At 31.3% G+C, this 12,141-nt stretch overlaps 1 protein-coding gene across 1 annotated transcript; it reads left to right on the forward strand.

Moving 5' to 3' along the window:
• Positions 1-10,983: 10,983 nt before the first annotated feature.
• Positions 10,984-12,108, forward strand: LOC104223376 (mogroside I-E synthase-like). The gene is made up of 3 exons (XM_009774806.2): positions 10,984-11,269; positions 11,384-11,555; positions 12,066-12,108. The coding sequence occupies exons 1-3, from the start codon at positions 10,984-10,986 to the stop codon at positions 12,106-12,108; spliced, it is 501 nt and encodes a 166-aa protein (XP_009773108.2).
• The last annotated feature ends 33 nt before the right edge of the window (positions 12,109-12,141 follow it).

Consider the following 12,141-nt stretch of genomic DNA (forward strand, 5'->3'; position numbering starts at 1 on the left):
AAAATCAACTTCAAGTCTTTTTCCTTTTTTTTTGCATTCATGCTCAATGTTCCAATTACATTTGATAGTGCCTTGGTTGCGTACCTGATGTAGAGGAACAGAAGAAGAAGGAAAAGGATCAGCTGAGTAGCACACAACAAACAACAGCAATCAGCAGATTCACAGCAACAACACAGCAACAAACAACCAGCCAATAATGATGAAGCTCAGCAAAGAGTCGAACAACAAATGGACAATCCCAGTGGTGTCCACAGTCCACAAACAAACAACAATATTTCCCAGAACCAAAGAGAAACCAGCAAATAGTCGAATACCAAACCAGTGATCCCAGAAAAACAGAGTGGGAAACAACAGAGATAGCAGAGTGTTCAATGCAGCAAACACTAACAGTTCAACAACCAACACACAGCTCAGTCAATGCAGACGACAGAACTTGGCCAAGGCAGCTTGACCAATATGAGTTCTTATTCAACTTTCAGATGGTGTTTGGTTACAATCTATTTGGAAACTAACTTATGTTTTCAGCTTTCTTTGAACTCAGTAAACCTTTCTTTAGACTAAAAGTTTCAGCTTTAAGACTAAAAATTCCAGCCTTTTTTCTCTTTTCTGAAGACTAAAAAGTCCAGCCATTTTTAAGTTCTCAAATGGCCTATTTATAGGCCAAATGAACCAGTGCAGCTGAGCTGCCTCCCCTGCCAATTGGCAGAATACCCATACCCTTTAAGCCCATGCCTAAGCATCTTTGGTGCCAGCCCCTTTGTTTCCCACGCCTGGTCTTTTGTTTAATCAAGAGTTATGGGCATCATTTTATTATTCATTTCAAGCCCCATACTCTTATGTCTTGCTCCCCATTGGTATTAGTTTAATCCTAAATCAGTACCCTACTTGTCAGCTCATTTAAACTAATCCTTCTGCCCTTTTTAACACCCCAGAATACCCCTGCTTAACCTTGATTATTACTGCCTTGCCTATTGCAGCCTCAGGGCATTTTTGAACTGGCGAAAGTTCAGATTTAAGACTGCCTGGACTGAACCTTTTCAGTCATTTTTACAATGCAAACCAACCATTTTAAACAATGCTGGGGCATTCAGTTAGTGGCAACGTTCAATTAGTCATGCGACCTTATTAGCTCGTTCGATTCATTAGTTATAGAAACTAATCAACGACATTTATCGAGTCGACTATACTAATTATAGCAGGTAATAATCAGTCGCTCATATAAACAATACGTTCGGGGACCTAAAGGGCATCAGACAATTTTGTGTTCAATTACTGGGAACCTATATAAGTTTATTCATGCGACGACTATACTAATCGGACATGCTTATCATAGGATACATTTAAATCATACACAGAACACAATCGACCAAATAAAAGGTCTTTACAGAGAAGAAAGAAATTAAGAAACTATCAGGAAATAACAAGCAATTACCACAAAGCATGCTAATGACTTAATCAGAACCAAACAAAGAGAAAAGGAAACTTACCGAAAAAGTTTGAAATCAAAACGGACCCAAATCTGACTCGACTTCGAACTCTTGAGGCCGAACAAACTTTAATCAGGGTGTTCTCACATGAGAACACCTTGATTAAGGTCTATTAGACCTCAAACCCTTGTCAAGACCGGCCGGATTCCAAGGCTATTAGTGTTCTAGGTTTTGGATCCCCAGATCTGATTTTTAGGGAGTTGTGGGTAGATTCGGACCAAACCAAGCTTGGTTTGGTCACGAGGAAGGTCAGGGGAGTGGCTGATACAAAGATGGTGAGGTTTGGTGTAGGTCCGGGTTCGACTCAAATCTTCAAATGAAGATTCGAGACGAACGAAAGTGATTCGAGGCAAATGGATAGTAGATCCATGTTCAGGAGAGTGAGGGGGTCTTAGGGTGTTCAGGAGGTGGTCACCGGCGTTCGTGCCGCCGGCTTTAATGGCGAAGGAGACTAGGGCGGCTGCTAGGGTTCGGGGGGTTTCAGGTTTGAGTTTGGGGACGATGAAGGGTGGGGTTGGTATAGGGGGTGCGGGGTAAGGGCTGAGTTTATATATGGGGAGGTTGATCGGATCTGAGCCGTTAGATCATATGATCTCAACGGCTTGGATCTGAGGGTGGGAAATGAGACGGGGTCGTTTGGTAGTTAAACGGGGTCGTTTGGTTTAAGTGAGGGGTTGGGTCGGATTGGTTATTGGGTCGGGTTTGAACACGGGTTGCTGAAAATGATCCTGGACCGTTGGATTGGATTGATTGGAACGGCTGAGATGGATTGGCCTGAAACGGTGTCGTTTCAGGAGGTGTCTGGGCAACCGGATTTGGACTGGGCCTGAGTGCTGGTTGGGCCAGTTATTTTGTTTAATTTTTGGCCCAAACCGATTTCCTTCACTTTTGTTTTCTAATTTCATTTTTTTCTTTTAAAACAAAAAATAAAAATAAAAATAATAAATAACGAAATTAAAACTAAACAACAATGCAACATTTTAACATAATTACCACAAAATTATTTAAGTAAGTTAAAAACCTAGAACAAACGATGCACACATATATATCTATTTTTTGAATTTTCTTTTACTGACCGAATTATGGTTTAATCATCCTGACATACATATTTTGTTTGTTAATGATTAAATGCAAAAATGGACAGATCCACAAATGACTAACAACGCATGTCACGAAAACTCAAACATTTGCACAGCGAAACCATTTGTTACTATTTTTATTTTCTTTTGGAGCGATTGCTCGTAAAGCAAAAATCACGTGCTTACAGCCATTATTCCATAATAATCAGAAGCTTTGAAGATAACAGCGGGCATATCGTTCTGTGTAATATGTCTAGCTTTCACCTTTTCCTTTTCAAGCTTGAGATCGGCCGTCGAGGGACTGGACGGCGCTGAGATTTTATCGGCATTAGAAGTTTTTCCTGGAATTGTTCCTTGCATGTGAGAGGGATCAACTTTATCTTGCTGAAGCCCTTTCAGATGCGTTGGTTGGAGGCCTCCCGGCGGCTCCATCTGGAGGTGCGTGGACAAGAAGCGCTGAGAAATTAGCCGTTAGGAGAGATTTTCGATGAGAGAGGAGAGAGAAACTTTTTATCTTAGGTCGATGATGTAATTATTCTTGCTTTCTAGTCATTGAACACTATACATAGGAATCTCAATCTCTAAGGATTTTGCCATTTTTGGCTTTGGCATCTTACTCTAAATTGTGCAACATTTGTTTTTAATATATAATGGAATGATTGTAAGAGATTTGACGAAAACACAGAATCGGTGTTAGGCAAAGGGATTTTAGGAAATTATCTATAAGATAGAAATTTATCATATGGCGCAAACCGTTAAATGAAAATTTTAGCGTCAGGATACAATGGCTACTAGCCGCTTGTTTGGATGGTTGATATTTTTACTCCAAATTCAACCTAGTGGAAAGAAAATATACAATTGGAGTAGAAGATTTAGGAAAAAAAGAATGTCAATTTTCTTGAACATTGGTAAATAAAGAAAAATTGGACGAAGTTGATTAAATAGGAAAAATGGCTCAGCTTTGTGTATTTGCTGCAACAGAGTCTTTAAATAAATGTGGTATTTAAAATTTAGCCAACGGTTAAAAATTGGAAAATTACCAATATCAGCCCATATGTAAGTTAGTATAAAAATTAGTCAAATCATAAAATATTACCAATATTAGTCAAATAATATTAAATTTTTGCTTCCTTGAATGGGTGTTGTTGGAATAAATTGGATACATCTTAAAAAGTTTAAATCTCAGTTTTGGAATGATTTGGTAGAGTTTTGAGGTGGTTAAGAAGTAGAAGATGAAACATGAAAAAAGATGATGTGTATCACACTATGTATCACATATGTATCAAATGGGTATCACGTGTATATCAATGTATATTTGCATGTGAGATACATGCGTGATACATATTTGATACATGTGTCATAGAAGAATTTTTTTGAACTCGATTTTTACTATGAATTTTGATACCAATTTAGTTCAACTCACCCCAATCTTCCTCAAATTTTGTATATTGACTCATCTATATATTTTCAATGAATTTCAATCAAACCCATTGAAAAATGTCCATTTTTGCTTAGATTTTTGAAATATCGTGTATATTTATTTTTTTGTATTTCGTAACCTTGTTTGCTACCTCATCATAATTTCCTTTCTGCCTTGCATCTAATGTTGCCGATCACGCTTAAAAAAAGGAAGGAAATCTTTGCATGTAATTTTTGGAGAAGAAAAATCCTTATTTATTTGGGTTTTAAATTTTTATATGTGCTTGGATAATTTTGGTAAGTCTATAATTAATGGGTAAAAATTGGTAAGTTAGGACTTATTTGAAATATTTCTGTAAGATTCCCTTAAAACTAAGTGTCAAAAGGTTAGTTATCACCGGAGCATCACAACTTTTAGAAATAGACATGTCTAATTGGTCATCTTCTTTTCCTTTAAATATTACTTTTAATATAATATTACTAATTAAATAATATTTATATATAATTATTTAGAAGGATATTTTGGTAATTCAACTTTTTAATTTGGGATTCCCACTTTTATATATACTAACTTCTATAATGCACGTAAATCTTTAGTCTATCATTTATATGGAAAATTTTATTTTGTCAGTTGTATGAGATAACTTTTTTGTCTCATAGTTTTGTGGACCCAGAAGTGTAAGATTGGGGTCCACAAATTTGTGAGACAAAAAGGAGCCTCATACAACTAGTGTAAGTTGTATGATACACAAAATAAAACTTCTCCATTTATATGTAGGAACGATACATTAAATTTATAGGGAAAATTAAATACAAGAATACCGAATAAAGTCATTAATGTGGGGAAAAATGCAATAGTATCATCATTGCACATACATACATACATACACACACACACACACATATATATATATACACACACATACTAGTCTTAGTGTATGCGTGTTGCGCGTGTACATCATCACATAAATATTATATTAAATTTATGTTTAAATTATAAAATATTAAGTGTAAGCTCTGTAAATGGTAACATTGGACCTAAATAGGTAACTCGAAGAAGGAAGAAACTTTGTCACATAAAAGTTCTCAATCACCATTTAATGTAGTCACCTTAAACTTTGTGTCAGTTTTATAATTTTGCTGCTTCAATTTCACAAGTTATCAAATTATTCCATTTAGTTTAGCTAAGACACATAGCCCTTTGAATATTTAAGAGTTTTTGTGCAAATATTTTTGGAAATTTGTACTCAAGTTCATTCGAGAATACACAAATATGATCAACTATACTTTTATTATGATGTGGTTATTGGAAGGGGTCTAATTAAACGACACATGGAAAGTGTAAAGTTAAAAAAATAGTGGTTTATAATGTAAATATCGAGTGTGAGAACCGTTAGTGAATAATGGCACAAATGAACCAATAGTGTAACATCAGTGGCATGAATACATCCCATTTTTAACGGGTGGCATAGATATGTCATTTTTTAAAGTGTGATAGCATATTTGAGCCTTTTTCTGTAACTCTAAATTGAAAATTGAATCTTTTGATCTTTAAAATTTGTGAATAAGTGGTGATACTATTGCTCATAAAGAAAATTGATAAAATAAAAATATGAAGCCTAAAAATGACTGATGTTGAGTTAATATTTTACGACAAGTTATTGTTTGTTAGGATGAATGCAAAAATAAAAAATAATTAATAACAACTCATTTAGGATATATTTTGTCTCTACTATTTCATCATTGTTACGTCAAGTTAGCACTTTTATCAATTTGAGTATTAATACTATATTAAGAATTTTTTCAACTTAAAAAATAATTCTTTTTTATGATGAACTTAAAGAGAATTGAGTAAGTTTTTTTGTCTAATATGCTGTTTCGAAAACTTAATAATTTGTTACTAAATAAAATAATTTATATTTTATTATTTAAATATTAATATAAAATCCTCCCCAATTTTAAATATTTAACTATAAATAACTTTATCTATGAAGAGTTATATTTCCAAAGGGTACAAATAAATATCTTCCTCACATTTTACTTTTAAATCTTTGTTTTGTAGAATTATTTGTGTTATTGACTTTTATCAACCATGCCTTTTCTCTCTCTTTTATAAATTTTTAATATTATTTATTTATTTATATTATTGAATGTAATTTTCTAATATCATATAAAAAATAGATGAGCAAAAAAAAATATTATTTAAGCAGGAGACTAAAAGTTATAAATGAATAAACGACATGTTTGGTTTAGATTACTCTTTCCAAGTATTCAAATAGATGACTCTAAAATCTATACTCAGAATTAATTATTGTGTTTCACCTAAATAAAATTTATTTATTTACCAAAATTGTGATGTTATTAAAATTAAAGAAGACAAGATGAATGATATAGACATGATGTTTATTATTTTTGAACCTAACCTAAGTCAATATAATACATCAAATAACTGTAGACGGAAGAAACTAAGCCTAAACAAATAAAAAACCAAATTAATTGTGAAGTAAAAAATAACTTGATTTTAAATTTCTAAATATTATAAGTTCTTATATAATTTAAATAAGGAAAGATTTAGTAATCCAAATTTTAGTATTTTAAAGTGTAAATATTTGGAAAATAATAAATGACTATTCCTAAATATTAGGAAAATGATCAAATTACTTTTTTATCTAATATGAACTCTATTTTAAAAGGGTAAAAAAGGCGAACGACATTTCGCTAAGGGCCTTCGTCCTTTTAATATAACTAGTCTCTACGTTCGTGCGAATATTTTCCGTCAAATATTATCAACCACGTTCCAAAAGTAGTAATAAATTTTTGAGTGGATAGTATTCTAAAATTAATTGTAACTAAATATATAGGAAGTTGAATAATCAGTTCCTCAAAAATATAATGTATCATCTTTCTTGTAATTCTCTTTGTAGGCAAAGTAAAAGTCACTAATAAAAAGAATGAGATATGATATTTTTATTACAATGCAAAAAATTTGCGATAAATATTATATTTGATCAGCATTATTTCTCTCTACACTAAAGAATATAAAAGATTAGTTGAAACTAAAATGACAGTCATATTGAGTTCCTAATATGTGGTTCTTCAGAGCGGTATTTAATTGATGCCCTAACCAATTAGTGTTATAACCATTTAAAATAAAAATAAAAATAGTACACTAATCTTCACGATAGATGTCCTAAAGGAAGTTAAAGCAAAGAAAGAAAGAAAGAAAGAAAGAAGAGAAAAAGTTATTTGACTCGTAAAAGTCGAGTAATCGAAATTCATGCACTAATGTTCTGATTGAGCTCTTTTGTAGAGTCAATAAGATGGCAAACATTTTTTTATACGAAATCAGTTTGTGTTTGGTTGTTTTTCAAAAGGATACAAATATGTACATTAGAAAATTTTAATCCTATTGTAAGTTCTCCTTCTTTCTTTAACAATATAAAATATCACTTGCAAATAATTAAATAGGCCATAACAACGTGAACTGAAATATTACCGCGGATAATTAACTACATTATAGCATAATGGAACCACAACATTAGGTAGTCCAAAGTATTATAATTCTATTTGGTATGAAATGACTTCTTTAAGAAAAATTTAAAATTTAAGTGTGTTATAACTTAAAGGAATCGACTCTAACATAAAGAAATTACATTGTGATCTAGAACATAATGATCCAATTTTCGTAAAAAATTATAATTTGATATGAAAATATAACTGGTCCAACTTTAAAGAATGTAATGTGTCTTTAAAGTCGGCATTAGTTGGAATGACATGTTTTTTCATTGATTTTCAGTTAGGGTTTCATTCGTAATTATTAAAGTCCTACTTCTATGCAGTTTTTAAGACTTTATAATTAAAGTCCTACTTCTATGCAATTTTTAAGAATTTATCACATATCACAATCGATGTCATAACTGTTGGAAGAACTCCTTAACATTACAATTCTATCCAATACCAAACAATATCTATAAAGAAATAATTTGAAGTCGAACAGAGTGTTTGGAATTCCAAACCGCTTGCAGCTTAGTTCGTTGCTTTGTAATCTATTCAGCATAGATTACTCTATCTTTGTATCTGATATAGCATAGAATTCTTCTTATTCAAAGTACTGAGTTTCTACTCGCTATGACAGTTATATCCAATATTAAATTATTTCTTGAAAGAAAAATTTAACTTTAAGGGTAAAAAATTCAGATGATATTTTGAGGATATTTTTGTCACTTAACATTTAGCTTCTAAACATTCGTACTTTTATAATAATATAGACTAGTCTTAGAGTACGTGTTTTGCGCGTGTAACCTGTTTCAATGAATTATATGCTTTTTATAGTGAAAATTATGTTTAAGTTACAAAAAAAAATTACAAAAAAAAATTCTTGAAAATAATAATTGTTGATCCTATTTAGCTAATTATTCAAGAAGGAAGAAATTCTACCCCATAGAAGTTCTCAATCTAGCATCTCAATTACTCTGTTCAACTTAATATTTCTCCCGATTTTATAATTTTACTATTTCAAATTCACAAATTATCATGCTTTTTTTTTAGTTTCAACAAGAACATATAACCTTTGGAGATTTAAAAGTTAACTAAAAAAAATAGAAAGTTATATATTCTCAAGCTCATTCTAAAAGATACAAGTTAACTGACATAAGAGGTCTATTCAAATATATATTTTCTTCTTAATCAATAAAAAATATTGTAAAAATTATTATTCACTATCGCAAAATAGCATCCATTAATCTATTCTTTCTTTTTTCTGGAGAGCTTTCTTTATCCATTCATAACCATGCATCTTGATTCTACGTCTGAATGCATCAAATGTTATCTTTTATATTTATCAAGTTTTATGGACAATCAAATATTGTCTTTTATATGCTCCTGATTGTCATCACTCAATCACTTTCTTTTCCACTAAGTGATTGCTTAGGGACCTAGCGTACGATCTGGGCTTTTTCTCTCAACTTTGGATCTTAGCACCCAAAAAATCTGTCTGTACAAATGATCCAGACCTGTATTTGGAGTTTCCTTGGGGTTGGTAAGGCGAAATGAGGCCACCCTATTGTCCATAGCCGTGCATTTGTCCTTCATGCTGGTTAGCATAATATGAAAAATAAATTTCAATGTGTCTTCTAATAAATAGCTTTTTACACATTAAACCAAAATAAATATAAAAATATACAAATCGGCTCATGCAAGTAGAAGATAATAAAATTTATTATACATATATTCATGCTCGTATAACTAATAATAAAAATAAAGAAATACAATAGAATAATACTACATTCTTTATTTTAGTTTTCGCTAAATAGTAAATAGAATAGAAAAGGAGATAGAGACTTTTTGTTCAAGTCAGTAGAGGTAGTGTACAATTTTTTTATGCACAACTAAACAAAAAGAGAGAGCTATAGACAGCTTTTTCTAGAATTTAAATATATTATGGAAAAACTTTCATGTTTAACGTCATACTTTTAAAAGGAGTTGATGAAAAATATATAATATAAAATATAGGACTTTAATATTATAAATATGAAATTATAGAGATGCAAGAATAATTCCCCCGAAAGTAAAAATAAGATGTAAGATATTTGTAATATCTCTATCCATATACTCTTTTCTATTTGTGATTGGAGAATACTGGGGCATCTACACGTTATTATTAAAGTTTTATTTATAGAAAAAAAAGATGTAAGATATTAAAAATTTAAAATAAGAAAAAAAATTATATAAGGAAAAGAATTTATTGATTTTAAAGTCCTAAATATTAGGACTATTTACCTAGTTTAATAAGAAAATATTTAATAATCAAAATTTTAGTTGATTTTAAAGTGCTAGATATTAGGAAAGTTAATTAAATTACAACTTTGTGTAATGTGAAACCTATTTTTAAAGGGTAAAAAAGGCGAACGATATTTCGCTAAGGGTCTTCGTGCTTTTAATATAGTACTAGTTTTAGAGTACGCACTTTGCGCGTGTACCCCATATCAAAAAGTATAAAACTTTTAAAAATTATAACAACATTATGAAACTGTATATATCTAACGGGCAATTGTTAAATATCATTTTGAAGTATTTCTAATATTTGATGTTGAGTTAAAGAATATCATAATAGCGAATGATAATTTAGTATTTAAGAATGTGTTTTTATATTTTGGTACATAAATTTTGTACAAGACATATTTATTTTATTTTTACTTTTACTAAGATAATTTAATTGTATTGAATTAATTGGTTTTAAAGTTATGATCGGCTATAAATTATTTAACAAACAATAATAAAATCAAAGGTGTGTCCTTAAAATATTAGTTAAATTTATTGTTTTAAATACTAAGCAAGAGATTTATAATTAAAATTTCTTAATATTAGGAGCTCTTACTAATCAAATAATTAAAAATTATTTAATTGCCAAAATATTTTTAACTCCTAAATAAATAGGATACTTTATTTACTTACAAATTGGAGACGTAAGTTAAGCATAATTCTTCTATTTCAATTTGCTTATCACTAAATCATAACAAAGCGTTAGATTCTAAATTCAAGTCTTTGTAAACTAAAGTACTAAACTAACGGTCCTATTTGTATTAGAACTCCAATGCCAAAGCCACGCCTTAAATGTTTGTTTACAGAAAGGTTTTGCCTTAAATTTAAAAGAAATTGCCAACATCAATATAGAACGTAATAAGCTAAAAGCATTGGCAAAACCCTTTCTGTAAACAAACATTTAAGGCGTCGCTTTGGCATTGGAGTTCTAATACAAATAGGACCGTTAGTTTAGTACTTTAGTTTACAAAGACTTGAATTCTACTAATTAACTATTTTTACGTTTTTGGACATTATTAATGTTGAAGACATAATTTAAATATGAAGTGTAGAAAAGTCTGTCAATATTTCGGGAATATTTTTGTTGTTCGACATTTACCGTGTAACATTCGAGCTTTTATAATAATAATAATAAATAATATATATAGAGAGAGAGGGGGGCGGGGGCAATCAACTGGATGGCAAGCCAATGGCCAATTATTATGATCATTGGACCTTTGGTTCCATCACTACATTCGTCAGTTGATGAGATATCAGAAGAAAATGATCGGATTAATCTCTTTAAGCCACAGAGTGAGTTAAACACAAAAGATAGTTCATCTGTCGTCTATGTATCATTTGGCAGTAGTGCCGTACTTGGAGGAGAACAGTTGGAGGAATTAGCATGGGGTCTAGCACAAAGCAATTGTCATTTTTTGTGGGCGGTGAGAGATTCTGAAGAATCGAAAAAAACATCTGAGGAAGGTTCAGTTTTGAGATGATGTCTCCAACTGGAGGTACTATCACATAGAGCCATATCATGTTTCATGACTCATTATGGATGGAATTCGACATTGTGTTTGGAAGTGCCAATAATAGGTATGCCTGTATGGGTGGATCAAAAGACCAACACCAAGTTTATGGCAGATGTGTTGAAAGTTGGAGTGCGAGTTAAAGTTAATGAGAAGAGAATTGCCACAAGTGAAGAAATTGAAACTTGTGTAAAAGAAGTCATAGAGGGGGACAGAAAGAAGAAGATAAAAAAAACAATGTTACTCAGTGGAAGGAGTCAACTCTAAAAGCAGTCATTGAATGTGGTAGTTCTGACAAAAACATTGAGGACTTTGTTTCAAAGGTTTCTTGCATCTTTATACTTTGAATTGCTAGTTTCTAGCAATAGATCGCAATGCTATCAAAGCTGTATGTTATGTTCATTCAACCTTCCCTTCAAGATTAATAATTCCCCAAGTTTGGGATAATATTGCTGGCATTAAATAAGGGCTTGTTTGTTCTTTGTAGTATATAAATCCTTGTGAGGGTTTCACTTAGTTGAATCCACATAGACATGACTAGTATATTGACTCTTACTTTGAGAACGTTTGGGAATGAATGAGGTATCAAGTGTACTCGGAAATGGTAACAATATATAGGGAATGGTCAAGCAGCTGTTTCATTTTGTTACAAACTTCTAACGGAAGGCAATTGTTAATTGAAAGAAGCTAGTTCCAGGTAAACATCTACCTTTATCTTATGAAATTGAATGTGTTTACAATTTGTTCAGGAAGAAAGGAATGGGACGGCAAGAAGAGAAAATGGAATGGTAGTGTTCTTTAAAAATCAAACAAGAAAAGGAAAAT

The sequence above is a fragment of the Nicotiana sylvestris genome, chromosome 6, assembly GCF_000393655.2.
Source record: "Nicotiana sylvestris chromosome 6, ASM39365v2, whole genome shotgun sequence".
NCBI classification, from domain to species: Eukaryota; Viridiplantae; Streptophyta; class Magnoliopsida; order Solanales; family Solanaceae; genus Nicotiana; species Nicotiana sylvestris.

Excerpts from the sequence above, each read along its gene's own strand:
- LOC104223376 (XM_009774806.2), top strand. The coding sequence starts at position 10,984 with ATGGCAAGCCAATGGCCAATTATTATGATCATTGGACCTTTGGTTCCA. Across the intron at positions 11,270-11,383 it reads GAAAAAAACATCTGAGGAAG|GTATGCCTGTATGGGTGGAT; the intron begins GTTCAGTTTTGA and ends TGCCAATAATAG. Across the intron at positions 11,556-12,065 it reads AAGAAGATAAAAAAAACAAT|GAAGAAAGGAATGGGACGGC; the intron begins GTTACTCAGTGG and ends CAATTTGTTCAG.